This window comes from Hylaeus volcanicus, chromosome 6, assembly GCF_026283585.1.
Source record: "Hylaeus volcanicus isolate JK05 chromosome 6, UHH_iyHylVolc1.0_haploid, whole genome shotgun sequence".
NCBI lineage: Eukaryota > Metazoa > Arthropoda > Insecta > Hymenoptera > Colletidae > Hylaeus > Hylaeus volcanicus.
In genome coordinates, this window is record NC_071981.1 from 21,407,714 (window position 1) to 21,428,855 (window position 21,142).

Genomic DNA, 21,142 nt, shown 5'->3' on the forward strand with positions numbered 1-21,142 from the left:
CCCTGAATTAACGAATTGATATTTCCTCTGTATTTAAAAAAGTAATACTGCCTGTTGGATGCAAGAGGGAAAAATCCAATATTATTTGAAATCATTCTTTCAGAGTCGAATTTCGAATAAAATTTGCTCGTTTCGAAGATTAAGTGGCTATAGATTTAGCTTGTCTCTAGTCTAGGATACGATTTTTTTATATCGCAAGTAAAACGAATAGAAAAGTCGGTCCTGCTTGAGATACCGCTCTACAGGCTACAGGCTAAGCCGATGCTTTAAATCGGTGTTCGGTCTCGGCAAGCGGCTTCGCAGTCGAATGCGAGACGTCGTCGGAGCAGCGTCGCGGTTCATGCGTTACGATACATTTTCTTCGCGACGATTGTTAACCATCGATCCGCTTTACAAACTAACAACGAATGCCTCGAAACTTGTTCGACATCGGTCGTGCGAGAAACGATCGGGGAAAAAACCGACCAGGATATGCGGACTATGTTTACGCGGGAATTCTCGGAGAGCAGGATCACATTGGAAGCGCATCTCTCTAATCCTTTCGATTTACGAGGAGCATGTCTGTTCGAAGCATCGGAATCGGAATCGGTAAAGCGATCTCACCTCGGTGAAGCGATCACGGTTAACGAGTGGCAGGATTTCTTTGAATCGCTTCCGAAAGGCTACAGTTGCGTGACTCGCAGCAACAAGTCCTGCGATACGTTGTGCCATTGTTTTCCCTATGTTACCTTGTCTCGGTGCGATTAATTGTTCCGTTACGTACTAAAAGAGAGCACTCGAGTAGCGTTCAGTGTCGTATACAGTGTATCGGGATCGAGAAAAGTTTTCGGTTCGAGTTGCCGGTCAACCTGTTAGCCGCGTCGCTCGAGAACGGTACAAAACCGTTCGGGCAGGAACTCTGGAAGAGCAGTTTTCTCGGAAATGGTAATAACGACGACAACGACAACGACAACAACTGCGTAGCGGGACCTGCTCCTAGAGGCGAGGAAGGATAAACGATGTTTTGACGGTGGTTCGTTTGGGCTCGTTTCGGGGCGGTGTGTTGTTTTTTTTACTCTATTCTGCGAACGATGACAATACGACAACAGCGTGCTCGATGACGCTACGGTTTCGCGATTCTGTCAACGAAACGTTGTAAGATTATTATCTCAAACCGGTGAAAAAAGAAATCGCTCGAACGTGACGAAACGCTGTCTTATGTGCCATGCAGCGATCTCGGATCGTTTTTCAAGGACTTAAGGATAAGAAGATGAGTGAGTAAGAGATGAAATTTTATTATTACTCATTTTTTTCGATCAAGATTTCGATGAGATATCGATTTTTATTTTCGATAACCTCGTTCCTTTTTTCGATTGTACCATCGTACGAAAGAACGAACAGCGTTCCGCGACGGTCGAAATATTAGGTTGTCCCGAAAGTTTCTTTCGCGAGTTGCACTCAATTATTTTATGTGGTCGTATTTATATAAATAGACGATCTAATTTCATAGATATTCATGTTGTAATAGTAATGCAGCAAAATGAATCGTGCAAAATTCAGTAATGTAACATAAAACGTAAAATATTGTGCATGTATTACTTATTAATAAAGGGAAAGAAACTTTTGGGACAACCTGATATAAACCATTTGCGTTTTACATCCGTAAAGGAATTGCGTCGGATTCGTATCCTGAAAAATCGATCGCGCCCCGTTTGGCCACTTCCCGCTAACAATAAGATGCAACGCATTTCACAACCGTTAACACGGCTTCTTCTTCGAGCATCTCGAACGTATCGTGCTTATCGTTAGTACTCTATTGCTCGTTATCGAATAGATTCCTGTGATTCGATAAAAACGCGCGTGTACGGTGATGTCAATTTTAGCCAATATTTTCAGCCGAATTACGTCCCACCCCTACCGCACTGGTTGTACATTTGCTAACCAGTTTGTTGCGTGATTTTCCTTTCGTCCTGGTAAAACCAGTTGTACTTTCTTTCGGGTACGGAACGATGAAACGTCGAATTAAACGCTTTCTCGTGCAAACGTTCGTATTTCATCGGGAAACGGTCAACCATGACGTTCATTCGGCTGAGATTTTTGCTTCGATAGCAAAAGTTCCTGTTAAAACCGAGTCGAGTTACGTTTCTTCGAACAGAGACAAACGCGGGGTCCGTGTTATCGGCTAAAGGAGCTAATCTTTCTCCTAGAACGTAGATAAAGTCTTTTCCGTTTACAGTTTTCTCTCTCCGCGCGACAACCGTTTATTATGTAAACACCGTTTACACACTGTTGTTTCGTGAAGAAATTCGAGAAAAGCACATCGCCTGGCTAGTCGAAACCATCGGCGACGATAATTGTTGTCGCCTAACGAGAAGATGATGCATTTTAATTTTTAACCGAGTACAGCGGTACGTACAGCGGGTGTGGAAAGTATTCGTACACCGATCAATTTCCAACAAAACTATGTAAAATTGTAATTTATTAACTTATTTTTTATGAACAATGATATTCTAAATATTCTTGGAAATCTCTAGAATAGATGCAAGATGAAAAGATTAGTTATTTTGTATAAGTGAGAAATCAACAAGAAAAAATAATAAATCGATAGAAGTACAGAAGCAATAAGTATTCGTACAAGTGTTGAATTTTTAAAACTTCGTTTTAAAGTAAAACGAAATTTACATTAATTTATAAATAATTAACACTTCGTGGGATTTCTAACTTCGTTGGCCATAAGGAGACATAAAGGAGTTAATAAACTACAATTTCGCGCAAAAGTTTTTTGGGAAATTGATCGATGGACGATTACATTCTACACCCACTGTAAGTAAAACTACTCGTCTCCTCGAATCAACGAAATAAACCTCCTCCACGCGATCTTCAAGCTGAACGCCATTTATATTCCACAACCAGGCCAAGTGTTTAATTAATTAAAGTAATATTCGTGCGGTAATCGTGTTCTCGCGAGCGATACCTTTTTACGTTCCGATCCGTATATTTAAATCCGCGTAATTAAAATTCCCATTGCTTTAATTTTGGCCCTCACTCAAACACCTTTCTCAAGTCAAGTTTTTTGAAAATTGTTTCGGGAACAGATATTCAATTTTTCTATTTCCCTCTATTGATTCTCGCTCTATTGTTCTCTTTTTTAACATTAGTATGGATTTCTATAATTATTGTTGAATTTAGCTTAAACTTGTTTCCGTCGAATAAAAGGTTATTCCTACTCAGATATTCAACCTTATCTCATCGCTATAATTTTTGCCTGCACTCAAACACCTTTTTTTAGAGAAGAGGAAGAAGATTCGTTAAATCTTATCCTTATTCCTTTTCGCTTAAACCTGTTTCCATCGAATAAAAGGTTATTCCTACTCAGATATTCAACCTTATCTCATCGCTACGCACGGCGCGCCGTTGACTCTGATGGCCGTATTCACGTACGCGTAGAAACGCATAATTAAACGATGTTGCATCACGTATAAATGGAATAATCCTGTACATCGGTCAGTTTCCCATTCACGAAGAGCTCGAGGGAATAATTGCTTTTGCTTCATTGTGCAACGCGATCGGCACGAACGTAAGAACGAACGAACGGCGGCGTTCCGTGGCCGTGCAGGAAAGCACCAACCTTTGTCTTGCCGTGCAGCCGCGTGCCATAACCGGAAGGTACAGTTTTCTTCTCGAGACACCGTTTCGAGTCGCGATTTTTTCCTCGAGAGCATCTGGAACCTCGAGTAAACTACATCGCATCCGCTTGTGAATACACGACTGAACGTTTCAAGGCCGGTGCACCTTTGGAATGCGTTGCAGTTTACAATTAGTCGTAATATATGCACGCGTTGGCGAGTCGGTGAGTCAGTCGGTCGAAAAGTGCGAAAAAATAACGAGAACACCTGCCGATCATTCTTTATACGTAAACAAATGGGAATGAAAATAGAGATTAACGAGTTTCGCTCGATAGAAATACGCTTTCAGTTCTACGCGCGACTTTCGTCGACAAACGACTTTTGTTGCTCGCGAGATCGTCCTAGAATCTACGAGCCTGAACCCAGAACATCGGGGCTGGATACACAGGTCTGCAATAAATCAAATTGAACGAAATCCGGGTTTCACCGAGTGCCGCGACCGTCATCGTTGCCAGTAGTAGAAGCGGAAGAACAAGTCGACTCGATTTCTTTTTCCATCTTGTCTAAATTTACTCGTCGAGCGTCCTTCAATTTAATTTACTCTTCTTGACCCAAAAGCGTTTCCATCCTCGTGTAACGGCCACCGTTGAACAGGTTACAGCGGGTCAATCGTTACATTAATAGCCCGATGAAAAAGAAATGAAAACAAACCGATCTCATTTCGAAGAACGGTATAAAAAGATTCACATTTTGTGCGCTGTTCCGTCTGGCATAAATATACGGAGTCCGATACCTAATCGGTGATATAAAATGTTGACTAACTCAACTTCCTCGATCGTGTTCTTTCATAGAGATCCGAACAAGTATCGATTATGTGTACGGTTTGTTCGAGGTGATACAGAGAGACCTTCCATTCTATCTTCGTCCACCTGATCCGAGTCATTCGGCTCCGATGTAGAATGTATTATTATTATTAATATCGAATGTCAATGCGACGCTAAGCGCGAGACGCGAAACGCGAAACGCTACGATTTGGTATCGAGTGTCTTTCTGGTCATGCGAGCGGAAGGCCGCGTCGAGTTTGCGATCGCAAAAGAGATCTCTCGAACAATTTTTTCTACGAAGGTGTTTTAGGTATTTTATTGCACGCGATATTGTTATCCGTAAAGATTCCGGAAGAAAGTCCGTTAACGATGACATCCGATAAGATCGTTCGAAGAAAAGTGCGATACGGGGTACCGTTCGAGATATCGAAAATAAAACCCTGAGCCATAAAATGGCTTACGCTTACATTTTCTACATTTTTCCGTTTTAGAAACATTAAGATAGTAGTCTGTTATCGTTATCATCGAACGGCGGTTAATATCGGAACGAGGAGGTCGAAGACTCGATTATATTTCCATTTTCATTCGGACCGATTACGATTATTTGGTAGACTCGTTCGCTTTCTTTACGAATCGCAAATTAATAGGCTGTTAGAAATTAGGTAGACTGGAAGGTAATATCGTTTCTTCTACATTAAATTCAAACAAATTTTTAATAAATTTCTATTTTTAATCAATTACGTAATCGCCCTCGTTATCAACAGCCTTTTGCCATCTGGTGTTCAAATTTTCAATGGCAGATCGATAAAAATCAACGAGCTGATGAGTACTTTAAACGAGTATTTAAAATTGCCAAAACGACATTAATGTCCAATCCACTTAATAATAATACTTTATTTACGGGCAATCTGCCCGTGATATCAAGTACAATGTAATAACAATGACAACAAGAAAAACAAAAGAAAAATAGAGACGATCACGGTATCTCACAATGTAACGTGTTCAAACTAGATTGCGCATCCGCAAAATTGCAACGACTGATCTTTTAAATTCTCGATTAAATTTATCCGGCGTACTTCACGAATGAACTCGCGTTTGTTACGACTCACTCGTTTCGAATAAGATCTTCTAACATTTATTATTCCATGTGCCGTGGATAGTGGCCGTGGCGATAGGCGAGGCGAGCCTTCGGGGTTGCTTTTCCCATCGGTTGACGCCCGCGAAGATCAGAGATCCTGCGAGTTCATTTGTCTAAGTCGGACGAACCTGGATAATGGATACACCGCGTGCAATATCCATCCAGCGAGCTCTCGAATATTTATGAAGCCTTGGCGAAGATGAACGAGAAAAACCGCTCCCTGAAACCTTTGTGGTTCTCTATGCGACCCGCGACTCTGTGGTTCATCGAGAACACGTCAAACGCTCTTCGGGGACGTTGTTTCGTCATTCCGCGATGATGTACCGTGTACCTCGCCTTCGGCCATGCCAGCTGATGACGCATACCCGTTAGAACCGCGAGCATATCCCGATCCTATCCGGTCAGGAAAAATTTTCGTTCCGTGTAGTCGCGAAATTAACACGTTCGTCCAAGAGAAGCCAGATTTATCACCTTGCAGTTCCACTTATTCTCGATCCGGCTGAAATATTCTTACAACGGATCTCTTTACTTCCAAACGTGTTGAAGAGAAGCCGATATGCCTTTGTACGAGTCTCGAGTCGTTTTGCATTACTACCCTTGGGCTCTGGAACTCTGCACAGCGTTTACTACGTGGTTAAAATTTTCGTTCCGTGTAGTCGCGAAATTAACACGTTCGTCCAAGAGAAGCCAGATTTATCACCTTGCAGTTCCACTTATTCTCGATCCGGCTGAAATATTCTTACAACGGATCTCTTTACTTCCAAACGCGTTGAAGAGAAGCCGATATGCCTTTGTACGAGTCTCGAGTCGTTTTGCATTACTACCCTTGGGGTCTGGAACTCTCTACAGCTTTTACTACGTGGTTAGGTATAACACTTTAGGACAATGTATTGTATATTTAGCTAAAGCACCAAAGTCATGTCTTGTATATCCCTTTGCACTCGAGGCCTTTTTTTCTGGTATCTGCCAGCAACTCGAGATGTTTCTTAGCATTCTATCGCCACGAATTCTAAGCTATCTAGATTTTAGAATAAGCTCACCTTTACCTCGCCGACAATCATTTTATCGACACATCGAGGTCCAAAGAAATTAAACGTAAAGAAACATTAGGTATTGTAGATTTGCTGCGTGAAACCTAATGGTGACCGAGAGTCACCTCTCGAGTGCAAAGAGATATAGTGCATCGGAATTTGCTGAAAATATTATTATTGGTAAGAATTTCAAGTGAAAATATTGGTTTAGCAGATCCAGATGCTTTAGGAATAGCTCATACTATAATAGTTCATACTATGCATGGATGTGAAATGATTGGAATGCCAAGAATGTGATGTACTTTTAGGTATAACACGACAACAGGTTTGTCGTGAATTTCTTGGGAATTATTATCCTTGGATGACATTCAGATCGAGGGTTATCCTTATGCGGATAATTAGCGTCGGAATATAGATCGCGAACGTCACGAGTGTACGTGGGTCTGGATTACAGATCGACGTCTCTATTTATGTACTCTCTCGAGCCTGTCCTAAAAGCGGGCAAGCGTTGTTAAGGGTTCGCGCTTATGCATATAAACTCTTCCGAGCTGTCTACGAAGACGAAAAGCAAACAGGAAGATGTTCGGTTCTCTCTCGGTATCGGACACCATCTCCTATTTAGCGAAACGTAAGAGATTTTTTTAACCGACCGATCTGTTAGGTAGAACGACGAAATAATTGCGAGATGCTCGGCGAACAATAAGCTCCCTCGCCTATCTCTTGACACGCGAAAGTTCAAAGAGCGTCGTACGATTATACTTGGACTACCGACAAGTATACAGAACGAGATAAGTATTACAATTCTCAGACGAAACTTCTTCGAGATATTATACGTAGAAAGATGAGAAAACTTTCCGCGAGAGATCGGTCAGCGTGCTATTGTATACATATAATTCTACCCATTGGTTATAGAAAATTAAGATTTTCACTCGTACCTCCTTCGACTCTCTTTGAAATCGTTCGTTGATAGGGAGTCGTAGAATATTACGAGTTTGTTTTAAGGAAGTATCCTGAATTAGGAGGTCTAAAGAAAGCTGTTTTTCGTGAATCTTTTTAGGATGGAAAAAAAATAATTAATTCTATCGACCTTTTTATCCTATTTTCATACATATTTGAGTAGTCTGTAGAAATTTTTTCAAGAAGAAATATTGAAATTGAGTCGACTGCGAAGCACATTTGTGGAGCACCTCGCAATTAAAACTTCCTATTGGCGGGAAAGATGCGGGTCGTAATTTTGGTTTAATACAAAAAAAAAAAAAAAAAAAAAAAAATTTTCATTTTCATACATTTTTCTTCTATGTGAACTAAGAAAATTCATACAAAAAAAATGTTTACCTCCTAATTCAGGATACAGGTAACAATACAGGAAACAAGTACAAAGTGTTTTTTTTGCGATCGTTTGTCTTCGTCTCTGGTTTTCGTCGTAATGTCGCAATTACCGTAGCCTACACGAGCGAAAGAATAGGGAGACGACGGTGTTTTTCTCCGCGAGAACGAAGGAAACGGGCAAGAAAAATCAAATCGTCCGTCGGATACCGTTGCAATTGCAATTGGAAGCAATGCTGGCGAGACAATGAAATGTCTGCGGTTGAAACGAAAATATCGTAGCAATGAAACCATTATCGGATACCCGGATCGATCGGTTACGTTTTACACGAGATTTCGAGGGAGCCGATCGAGGTTTACATCGAACGATCGGTCCGTCGATGATTCGAACAGATTTAGATTCTCCCGAAACACTCTTGGAGCCGGTTGAATCGTGCGCGTTTATAATTAGCGGCTTTGGAAGGGAAACGGTGAACGGCGAGAACGCGGGCGCGTGCGAACGTAAAATAGCCGGGCAACAACAATGCTTGGTTCTCGTCAGAGTGACGGGCCCACTCTATAAATCGACGGTTAAAATAATATTTGCCGTTTCCACATTATTTCCGTCCAAGTAGCTCGGAATATTGCGTCGATTCAACGCGGTTTCCTCTCTCGTCTTTCTCCTCCTTGCCCGTGTAACCCTTTTACTCGCGTCTCCGATAATAGAGTTTTCCATTTCTATTCAGCCGCGATAAGGAAAATCTCGCGGGAGACCTTGTCGACGATGTATACGTACCGATATCGAGCGAGCTATGCGAGCTAGCTGGGAAATCGTCGAGGATCCTTGCCGTTCGCAGAGATCGGAATGAAACGTGGCTGGCTGCGATGCTATCGAACTTCGTCTTGAATTTCTCGGCCGAGGTTGGGTCTCGTGCTCGTTTCTGGGACAGGAAACTAGTTTGCTCGGAATCGTGTAATAATCGCAGTTACGTAATCGATATGAAAGTCAGTGTCATAGTAACGCTACAAAGTGCTCCCTTCGTTCGACCGCAAACCTCGTTGCTCGCCTACGATCTCGTTACGGATCACCTACTTCCTCGTATACGGATTCGTTCTCGGCTCGCTCGATGATACATCGAGGTACCGATCGCGCCAATCGGTTGCAAGACGAGTAAATAGAGGCGATCTGTTCTCTTCCGAAGATGGGATCATCTCGCCTTGCTTCGTCTCGCTTCGCCGCGTCTCGACCCTCCACTTTCTTCGTTCCCTTGAAAACGAGGACGCTTGGAACCGTCTCCTTCTCCCGTCCTAACAAATTTATAACGTTACTGTATCGTTGTATCTCTCTATCGGGATCGCGAACATACGGAGAACGAATGTCGGGTAGTTATCGACTTTTCCTCGTTAAGGGGTTAGTTGCAGTCAGGAAAATGGAAACGGACAGTTTCTTGTGTGTGCGTGTTTTTTTTTTAAGGTATTGAATAATAATTTTCCTGAATGAGATGTAAATATATTACAAAGTATGTCTTAAAGAACTGTAAAAGAATTTTTGTTTTAAAAAAAGAGTTCATTCATTTCGTCGTAATTCATTCTTCAAACTGGTGCACCTGAAAACGAAACCAAAGGTAGATTTAGAAAATATATGAGACTAACGGGTCCCCCTGATCGAAGGATTTTTTATTTTCTTGTATACTTTTTTTTTTATCCTGCATTGAATCGCTTAATTTTAGTGAAAAAATTGAAAATCAACTTCAAACGTAACGCCATCTTGTTTTAAATTAATTTTTTCCAAAATCCTTCGTTCAGGGACCCGCTAGACTAGTTTATTTTCGAAATCTACCTTTGGTTTTGTTTTCAGGTAAACCAACGTAGAGAAATCTTGCTCACCGCAAACCTATGCTTTTAAATCATCGTCTACGTCATCGGCTGTTACGACGATATAAATTAAACGTTAAAAGTATGATATACTTAATTGTTACCTATGCAAATTATTATTTAATAATAATAAAAAAAAAACACACAAAGAAATGTCGTTTTTCCTCTTCCTGACTGCGACTAACCCCTTAATCCGAGACCGAGTTTATTTCGACGGAAATCGCAATTCGATCGTCCTTCTCCGATTGCGAGCCTTTGTCCTACCTTTAACCCAAAGCTGACTGTAACGCAACGATAGAATGTTTCCAGTGACGGCGAGTACCGTAACGATCTCTACTCGATGATTTTACAGATACCTGGTCGCATCGTTTTCTATAACGATGTCTGTTATCGCTCGCGATAACGGCGTGTTCTCAATCTTTCTCCCTCGATGGAAACAATGCCGTAGAAATGCACGACCCCCTTCCCAACGATGCGATGAATTGCGTCAAGGATCAACGGCGTTCCGACGCGACGCTGTATACGTAGTTGGCTTGGTTCTCTCGCGAGAAAGTCGCATAGCCTCGAGGAAAAGGGTCGGGACACCTTTTCCGATTCATTGCCATCGACGCGGGCGCGGGCGTCGCGGCGCGACGTTTAGAATTAGCGCGCGACTCGCGTCGCTTGCTATTGGACGATGCCGACGCCCGCGCCGATACCTTCACTATACCTCGCCATTGTTTCGGTGTTTCAGCATCGATTCGTTAAAAATGTATACAGTCAAGTCTCCTTAACGCTTTAACGTCCGCACGTATACGGAATCAAATGTCGGCAGGGCCCGGCAATATTTTTGAAGAATTAATTTTATAAACAAACTGTTAGGCAGAGTGAATGGGTAACTTCTAACAAAAACGGATGCACCAGATTAACATGGATAATAGATTTAATATATAAAATACTTTGGTAGATAATAACATGGCACACATATCTAACGGTCCGCACGGAGCGACGCTCTATCGAAGACTTAACTTAAAGACTTAACTAAAGACAAACGAACAGTAATGCATTGCTATACAATCCATGTCCAACACAAACTTTGTGTAGGAAAAGATGTAGGAAAAGAGGAGATGTAATATATTAAAACGTATTTATTGAAGAAAGGAACAATCGATAATAAAACGCATAAACTCTCGGCTCTCACAAACTCGTCTCGACCCTCACGATTCTCGCTAGCTGGCTTCAAATTAGATGGTTTAAGTAAAAACAACGAAATCGCGCTGAGCTTCGAACGTAGAAGACAGCGAATAAAGAAGAGGTCGAAGGAACTCCTGGACCCCTCAAGGAGCATATCCTCCAGCGACGAAGATGGTTTCTATGCATTTATCGTAGAGAAATTTGTGCATGTAAGGAGACTTTACTGCATTCCGTTGTTACTGTTACTTGGCACAAGATTATCACGCGTTCCGTGACAATGTCAAAGTTGTTCAAAAATGTTCTTCCATTTTCTCTTTGTTGGATAAAAACGATATACATTCATCTCCTTTCCGACGCCAATAGCGCGTAATTCTTCTAGTCCTCGATCCGCTGTGTCTATGTACAAAGCACTCGTGCATATCTACGACAGTTTGCATTATTTCATCGCGACTCTTCTTTGCAAGATCCTCCTTTACAAGTTTTTTTTTTTTTTTGCGATGAAATTTCACGTTCTGGATACATTTAACACGTTCTGCATACATTTGTTTCTCACTTCGGCACGTTGAATTTTCTTCCTCCCTCGTACCGAATTACTTTATACGGATTTCAAGGAGGTACTCAAAGTATCCGATATGAACGGCGTGCATCGGGGAATAATCAAGGGCAATTTTCCGTGAGAACACAGTGCGAAAGCGGGGAAGAATTTTTCTCTAATAAAGGAAGCGTTTATCGAAGCACTTGCACGCGGCAGAGTTTCGAGACGGTACATAAAAGCGCGCAGCGACAAAGGCAAAGGGATCGGTCTTTTCCTTTTTTTTTCTCTCTACGAAAAAACCAAAGGGAAACCACTGCCGTTGAGGCTGCTTGCTGTGAGAGAAAATGGTCGAGAAACGCAGCCGCTCCTTCTGCAGTTAGGGCAAACGAGTTAACGGTCAGTTACGAACTTTCTTCATCCGAGGTTCGAGAATCGATTCCGCGCGCGAATTGAACGCTTTATCGGACATTTCCGAACCTCTTAACGAGTTCTTTTCGGCACTTTGTTCCTTCGAAAAGTCGCGTGCTAATCACGACGAATTGCTTGTCATTCGCCGTTTTCCTTTACACGTGCCACGACGAAGATCTTGTTTAGCCAGAAAAAAAAGACACGGCCATGATCGTGCGAGTACCTATCTTACTAAAAATAACCACCACTTTTGCTCTGCTCGTGCGCGACGGGTCTCGAGCGATTTTTATTTACTCGATTCGAACTGTTCGAACAGCCCTCAACGTCGAGGCGTCGAGCCTCGTCCTCGAGAGAGCCGCTCTTCTGAAACTCTCCTCGCAGCTAGAATTCTCGTGCCCTCGAACCACCGAATCTCACCCCCGGTCCGTCTCAAAGTTTTTCTTTTTACCTCGGTACGTACCTGCCTATCGCAGTTTGTTCTCTCTCGGGCAGCTGCATGCGTCACGAGACGAAGTCCTCCACGGAAAAGGAGCAAAGCGCGTGGCGTCGCGTGTGCCTTGGCACGAGGTGATCGCTTTCATAAATATTCAACGGATGTCGCAATCACGATCAACGCACGATAGATTGAATCCAGAGAAACCGACGCGGACGAGTCTGTTTTCGAGGTTGCGGCGCCATTAATCTGCTCGTTGTTTTTTTTTTTCTTTTTTCTACGTTTCGCATTTTAACCTCGAGCGTCTCGCAAAGCAGAACGGAGTCTTCTCTTCGAACTCGAAAATTTAACTTGTGCGGTAGAATGCGAGTATCATTTCGATGATAATAGGGGTTTTCCGATGGTAGAAAGAAAGGGTTTGGAAATTCGCGATTGATGATCTAGTTTCTACTTTGTTAAAAATATTGTAAATTCCATGAAATCGGGAGTGGACATCACCGAACCCAACAGGAGAATAAAGGATATTACGCCTCGGAACCGCTCGCGCTCGTTACTACACGATGGAGAACGCGTCGAAAAGTTTGATTCTTTATTAGAGAGGTTGCTTCTAGCCGAGACTTTTTTCACGTCGGCGCGGCACAAGGCACGATAGAGAAGAGGGTGGAAAAGCGAAAAGTTCTCTCCGTTATTCGACACCAGGGAAACTTGGTTTTATTTTGGTCGGAGAAGTCGGCTCATGGAGATTTCAATAAGCAGATTGGCCTGGAAGGCTAATAATAGTCGAAAGTTCGACAGGTCACCGCGTTTCTTTTTCACGCGTTAAACTGCTCGCGAAGGCAATTGGTGTTTTCTTTATTTGTTTTGAACCTGGTTTCGCTTAAAAAGTTTCAGGCTACGCTCATCTTGACCGCAAACCCGAACGCTTTAATAATCATTCTCTCCGTTGCGATACAATTTTAACGGTTCTTCCGCAAGGAAATAAATCGACTCGATAAACGCCCGTTGGAAAAAAAGCAGGAAGTCCCCGTCGCACGAACATTCCAGGTGTCCGTCGAGGACGAACAGCTGACAAGGGACTAGCAAGTTGCGATGGGGCAGGACATGGCCGCGCAATAAACGAGGGGAAGCTTGAAACGAGAGAACCGGTGCAAATATTCGAGCTACGTAGACGGGAGAGTCGTGGGAATTTAAGTGATGTCTCTTACGAGCAATTTTTGGAAAGAATAGTACCAGTGGTACTGCCATCGGAAAAATCGAGCGAGCTTGTCGCGAGAGTTGAATTTTTGACGATAAGACGAGTCGTGAGTGTGGCGGCTGACGGAAGAATAAGACTCGTAACTTTTTTAATTGAGACGATCGCGTCTGTACTCTGTGGCTTCTCTTACAAGCTGATTTACGGATTCGTTCTCTCAAGCATCGCAGATATTCTTTCTTCATTCTCACATATTGCTTGCACTCTGTTTAAATAAATGGATTCATTCAATGCATTCATCCTAAGGAACATTCAATCATATAAACATCCGCTCGACATTCGAACCAATAATCTAAACATAATAAAACATTCACTCAACAGCCGTAAAACTGGTGTTTGCGTTTAGCGCAAACGCGACTTGGTGGACTTTGAAAAGACTAGTCGCACCTCACCTCCCCTTGGTTCTCCGCAACTCACCATGTCGTTTTGGTCGCGAAATTGCGTTCCCGCGACAAAGGGGTCGTTCGGGTCGAGGCTCTCCTCGAGATGTTTTCGTTTCCGTCGCGGGACGCCTCGTTTCTCCGTTATTTTCGGCGGTTTTCTCCTCGTGCCGGTTTTATTTCCAGACGCATCGACGTGCACTTGAACGCACGCTAAAATTGTATTCGCGTTTAACCGTCTAACCACGATCGAATCTCTAAATTTTGCCCGATCCGATCTCTTCTCTAACTACAATAAGCGAAAACCGTATTAACCCTTTGCGCTCGGGTGGCGCCTCTAGGGCGACATATGTAATTTAAAAGTGATTTTGTGAATGTTAATCGTCTCTGTAAACTTTGCTTTCTTCTTATTTTTGATTTAACGCGAACCAAGCAAGACAACCTTCGTCCACTTACACGTGATTCCACATGGAATTCGAAACTTTTCATATTTCATTTCTCGAATTTTCGAATTGTCGAATTGTACGTGTCGAATTTCTCGCACACGTTACTTGGCGAATACGATTCACGCGTTCGAGCAAACTGTCGGCTAGAAAAGTTCGAGCCCGTGTGTCGATCTGTGCGCAAACAGATTGCGAGGAATTATACGGACATGTTTAACGATAACTTCAACGTTACGAAACCTATTGGATAATTATTGTATATGATGTATTGTATATAACGTGAAACATCGAGTCATCTCGGTAAATAACTCGGAATTGTGTCGAAACGACAGCAAACAAACTCGCGATAAGATGATATCTACGAAGAAAACGAAGCTTTATCTCGATACAAATTATATCGACGCAGCGGAATACTTAATTCACGCCAAGCCGTTTTCGAAGAAAGATAATTTCAATTTTCCTCGTTTCAATTTCCTCTTTGCTGTTTTCTCGTTCGCTCGTTCTCTAAGGAGAAGAAATAACGAGAGCCATATACTGGGCTGGGGTACCCTGTAGCCGTTCTAATTCGTGTCGCACGAATCGACGTTGCCCACCGTTACGTGTCAGCGTTCCACATTCTACGCGTAATTCGGTAGCTACGAGAAACGTAAAAAAAAATTGTAACAATCGTGTAGATTCCCGATCGTACTTTACAAAGCTCTAGAAACACGGTATCGGGATTAGAATTTCGCGTGCGATGCAGAAAGTGTATCGAATGTTTCGACCAAATCTAGCCATGGGAATAAAGTTAGCTTACATTGGAAAGGGTACCGCTGCTGGGTCTGCTGTTCGTCGGAGCTTGATACAATAAACACAGAGTCGGTGTCCTGTTTCGAAACTTGCTAACTACGCGAGCCGCGAATCGCCTCTATATAGCTAAACCGATTTCTGTGTTCCGTCTTGTTCATTTATCAACGTGCTTTTTGCGACTCGCGTTAACGTTAGATCTCTCGTCTAAAACACGTACAACGCGATACACGGGTACACGTGGCGGTCATTCGCTCTTTCGAAAGCACATCTTAATATCATGGAAATTGTTGACTTTCCTTCGGTATAGTCGGCGTACCTACCATATACAGCAAGGACTCCAATTGCGGGAAAGAGTTTATATTGATTTTATCCGACTCGATGGCAGTACTCGCGGCAATAGAAAATCACAAAGATAAAAATATCGCAAAAGTCTTACCTATCGAATTATTCGACTTTGTTTTCGCGTTTCGCTAGAATTCACTCGAGAGAGCTCTTTCTCGAAAGATCGTCGTGACGTTGGTCCCTCGATATTCGAGAAGCCCTCGCCTAACCCCCGATATTTCCAAAGATGCGAGAGATGCCAAAGTCAGCCTCGAATTTCACCGAGACCATAACTTTTCTCTGTTGCAGACTCGAATATGTTTCTATTTAACGGACTCCTGATGCTGGGCTTCGTCGTGGCCACCATGCCGGACACGATGGTACTCGGAGCCTCGGGTCCGTTGCTGGTCATGGATCAGGACATTCCTTCGAGGACCTGCCGGTACAGTAGGGTGGGATCGATGATCCAAGTTCGCTGTAGCAATTTGGGATTAGATGAGATCCCTTCGACTTTGAAGTCGGACATTCAGGTGGAATATAGTTGATCTTCGATTAAATTTTATACTTGCGGCGGAACGAATCAACTTGTCGAGATCACCGACGAAACTAAATACTAGAGTTGACGGTTTCGAATGGGTATTGTTAGGTGAACCGGGAAATAATGTCGTTTTTGCAATTTTAAATACTTGATTATCGTTCATCGGCTCATTGATTTTTATCGATCTGGCATTGGCAATTTGCACACTATATGGGAAAAGGCTATTGATAACGGGAACGATGATACAATTAATAATTAAAAATAGAAATTTATAAAAAATTTGTTTGAATTTAATGTAAAAGAAACGATATTACTTTCTGGCCCCCCTTAATACGTCCTCTTAATGTCCTTTTGATCTAAATAAAACTTTCCTAATATGTATATCTTTCGCGCAAAGATCGTCGCGAAAAAACCGTGCAATTCCCGAGCGAGAGGAAGCGACAGGTGACCTCGAAAGGTGAAACTTTCAGCCCGAGTGCGGTAAGCATCGTCTCGCATGATTAACACGAGCGTGTTCTTGCAGATCCTCGATGCGTCGGTGAACAGAGTGCGAGAGCTGACGAACAAGAGTCTGGCCTTGTACAAGAACCTAGCCTATCTCGATCTCAGCGACAATTTTTTGCAAACCATCCAACCGGCAGCGTTCGATAACCTGCGATACCTGGAGGTGTTGGATATGTCGAAGAACGGTTGCGACGATCTGCCGAGCAGCCTCTTCCAACTGCCTTACCTTCGCAAGGTGTTTCTATACAACAATAAGCTGTCCGACGATCTCTTTCGACGCGTGGACGTCCAATCACCGTTGAATTTTCTTCAATTATCGAAGAACAGGTTCTGCAAAATTCCCCGATTGGGTCCTCTGCCCACGCTCGCGCATCTGAATCTTTCCGAAAACTTGATCTGCTCGGTAACGCCCGAGGACCTGGCTCCGTTCTGCTCTCTGAGCGCCTTAGACCTAACGAAGAACCCGATCAAGTTCAATGCGACAGCCTGCGAGTGCCAAGCGTTCAACTCGTGGCTGAAAGAACGCGCGATTCAAGCGCAACCGGTCTTCAACTGCACGGAAGAGCTGGAAAGAGGATGCCCGGCGAAGATCGAGTTCACGAACAGAACGACGGAACTGTACGAAAGGTGCGAGGAGATCTTACGGCTGCGGCTCGAGACCGAGAAAGCCAGAAGCACGTGGATCCTCGTCGCTTCTTGTATATCCGTATTCCTCGCCGTTCTGTTTCTCGGCTTGTTCTGCGTGCATAAGAGGAACGCGCGGACCAAGAAGAAGCTGAAAGAGGAACAGAAACTGAACGCTAGCAACGCCAACACCGAGCTGTTGAACAGCAACCTGAATCAGCCGGAGAACACTTGAACACTTGAACGCCCCGCGGACAGGTACCGTCGCGACCACTGGAACCTCAGGTACGCTACCGATACATTTACACGTGTTATTATTTTTGTTTCGTTTCCTTCGTTTTCCTTTACTATTATTAGTACAGGGTGCGGCGGAAATAACTCCCACATTTTAAAAAACGATTGAAAAAAAGCGGTACGAGATAACACCAGATACTTTTTATTTGTTAAGGATGCGCAGGAGCCAGAGCCAAACTCCGAGTTGACTTCAGCAACGGTTGCGGAAAAAGTAGGAAACTCCGGGACAAGGACAGAGAGGGCGATACAACAATTGCGGGAGAGACGAGGACAGGGCGATTAGGACGATTAGCACGATTTTTTTTCGAAGATATTGAAGCAAACAAGCAAGATTTTCTAATAATTCTGGTTTTAATATATTCGTTACACTTTGGCGGATGCGACTCCACGGCCTGATTTTGCAATTTCGGCCTTAAAACTTAAAATAAAACGAAGATAGCAAACGTACTTTTATTGTTTATAAAGTTTTAAGGCCGAAATTGCAAAATCAGGCCGTGGAGTCGCATCCGCCAAAGTGTAACGAATATATTAACACGTTGATCGCCATGTCACCCATATATGGGTGACAGTGCTTTTCACTGAAGAACAAACAAAATTAATTTTGAATGTTCAGTAACAAAGGAAATAAATTTGAATTAAATTCTTAAACTTCAATGAAGTTATAAAAATAAATATCACAATAAATACTTCATTATGTAGCTTCCAATAATCCAGAAAGAAAACTTAATCACGATAGAAATGTTCAAGAGTATTAGTCTGGCTATCGACGTTTTAAAACCAGAATTATTAGAAAATATTGCTTCTTTGCTTCAATATCCTGGAAAAAAAAATCGTGCTAGCCTAATCGCGCCCTGTCCTCGTCTCTCCTGCAATTGTTGTATCGCCCTCTCTCTCTGTCCTTGTCCCGGAGTTTGGCTCTGGCTCCTGCGCACCCTTAACAAATAAAAAGTATCTGGTGTTATCTCGTACCACTTATGTTCAATCGTTTTTTAAAATGTGGGAGTTATTTCTACCGCACCCTGTACAAGCAGTTTCAAGTAATCCGAAGAACGATTCGTATTCTTAATCGCCGTTTCTCATTTTAGGTGCAAAGCGGGTTGAACTTTCAGCGAGGAAGCACGCTTTGTTCAAGTGAATTTCTGCGAGTCGAATAAATTTTAACCTCGTCCTTTTCTATATGCGATGCAATATGACTGAGAGAGCGAATGACAGAAATAGTGTGAAAATAAAATAAAATTGCGGTTGTAGGAAGTATTAGAATTGTAATCCTTCTAGCACGATACGTAACATGACATTTGGACGCGCTTAAATTTTCCTACGAAAACTCATGCGTGGGACACTTTTTCTATATCCACGAGTCGTACAATAATAATCTCTCGTTTGCACGAATAAGCATCAGCTTATAATCGTAATTGTATTCACGTTTACGTTCGCGTAAAAGACGTATCTATATTCGTCCCTCTTAACATTAAACGAAATCGTATTGTATATACACTCGTACATATTTATGTATACACGTACTTATGTATGTATTAATTATCGTATTTATTTCTATTTTATAAGTGAAAGATTAATGATATCATTTTTTCGTTCTTCTAAGGTATTCGTTATGCGACAAAAGTTCTAGGAATTTTCGTTGAGTATGCGCCATACGAAGTGTAACAAAAATTGGAACAAAAACGTCCAACGAAATACTAGTTTCTAATATTTATAACACTTTTCACGATTACCGTAATGTTTTGCTGATCGATCATCTCTGAAAATTATTTTCGCGAGAAGCAGCAGTGGCGTGTACTTAAATTTTATTTAAAAGTAAGGGTTAACCGTTTCGCCGTTGCAATTTCCTAGCTTTGGTATGCGCCGCGTACGGAGTATATCTTAATATGAATATAAATATTAAGATATACATTCCTGGATAAACATTCCATGCGCCGTTAACCAATTGAAGTATTTGCATCGAACTGTCGCGTACTATTTTCATAAAATATTTGAAATGGCGTTATTTTCGAAGTGACTAGTTTCGACTTTGTCTCGGCAGAAGTTGCTTTGTTTATGTTTTAAGAGCTCAGGATAAGAGACCCGAATTGGACGTAGCTAAATATCAACAAACATTGCTCGCTCGTACGATCCGCGATCTATCGACAACGATAACTCTTCGTATGCGTGCATAATGTGTACTTAAACTATGTTTTAACGCGTTTATAATCCATAGTCTCTCTTACTGTTAGCTTTTAATACGTAATAGATGTAAACGTACCTATACGTTGTACAAAAATGTTACCAAATGTTTGGCAAATTCCATTAAATAAATCTTAAATTGAATTGCCCTTCTTTTTATCGAAAGACCCGAAGTTATTTAATTTTCCAACGCGATAAAAATGTTGAAAGACAATTGGAGAACCAGTAGGAAAAATGGAAAAAATACAAACATTACTCGAACATTACGCATTTTTCATTACTCCAAAGTAAATCTAGTTACATAACTAAATTATAATACTCGATCAAACTTCCCCAACTGTACTAATCATAACAAAACCCAAATACAGAAAGCATTAGTAACGATATATTTTCTATAACAAAATTCTTAAATTATTATTTGATTATAATTTTTAATACAATTTTGCGACGAGCAACGGTTGACGTGACGACGAACGCGTCGAGAAATAAAAGTTTAATCTTTGAAATGATAAGCTATTTTAATCTCTACGTATCGCAAACTTGTCGATGAAACATTGTTATTTTATATCGATCCATGGGACTTGTCTCGCAAGGTTGATCACTCGTTACAACACGTGTCCATACACATATTCATGCGTTAATCGAATCGTTAATCGCAGACGGAAATTTCGCCTAATCTCGACTATGATTTGATAACTCTGAATCCCTAAGCATCGGCTAACAATAAGCTTAGCTGGCTAATCTTCTTTCCGCGAGGCCAAGCCTGAGCCTGAGCTGCTTGAGTTGAGTCAATGAGTTGGTGTCAATGAGTCAATGAGCAGCGTGCGTGAAATCCCGAAATTACATATTTCCACATATAATAGCATATAGGCAAGTTACATTGTAATTATCATAATTCAACTTCTAATTGTCGATTAGTACACTAATAATTGATTGATACTAAAGTTTTTGAAATAAATAAAATACCGAATATGTGGCGCCACCTCTTAACGAACCGCCTAAGTTTGTCGTGAAATAGCTTTCATCTCTCGCCGCTAGATGTCGCCACTGACATAAAATATTCAAAACATAATTTCTCTAGTTTTCCCTGCATATAAATGTGATTCTACATTCTAACTACCCTAATTCAACTTCTAATTGTCGATTAGTACACGAATAATCGTCTAATGCCTAGTTTTTTAAACGAATAAAAACCGAGCGGTTTGCTTTTTCCGAGCCACTTTCTTGTTTCGAGTACTCGGCTCGGCTCGGTCCGGCTCGGTTCGGCTCGGCTCGCTTTTCCGGGCTTTTCGACGCCACTATTTGCGATCTTCTTTGAATTGTCACTTTATGATGATAAGCCCCGTTAAAAATTCACGCAATTCAACTGTTTGCTGATTTCTTAACCTCGATGACAATGTTCTTTATTCATCTGTTACGTCGGACGTATCGGTGATAAGAAAATTTTCGAATTATATTTTCGTGGTTGCTTTCGTAAGATGTCGTAACAAGC

The 21,142-nt window shown here is 42.0% G+C and overlaps 1 protein-coding gene across 3 annotated transcripts; it reads left to right on the forward strand.

Moving 5' to 3' along the window:
* Positions 1-289: 289 nt before the first annotated feature.
* On the forward strand, positions 290-19,856 carry LOC128878676 (tsukushi). Of its 3 annotated transcripts, none has more exons than XM_054127063.1 (4): positions 290-1,257; positions 15,822-16,042; positions 16,574-17,463; positions 18,558-19,856. In XM_054127063.1, the coding sequence occupies exons 2-3, from the start codon at positions 15,830-15,832 to the stop codon at positions 17,411-17,413; spliced, it is 1,053 nt and encodes a 350-aa protein (XP_053983038.1). In that variant the 5' UTR covers positions 290-1,257; positions 15,822-15,829; the 3' UTR covers positions 17,414-17,463; positions 18,558-19,856. The 3 variants fall into 3 exon arrangements, with proteins under 3 accessions (XP_053983038.1, XP_053983039.1, XP_053983037.1); XM_054127064.1 differs by having other exon boundaries at positions 290-1,037; XM_054127062.1 differs by having other exon boundaries at positions 291-1,253; positions 18,558-19,855.
* The last annotated feature ends 1,286 nt before the right edge of the window (positions 19,857-21,142 follow it).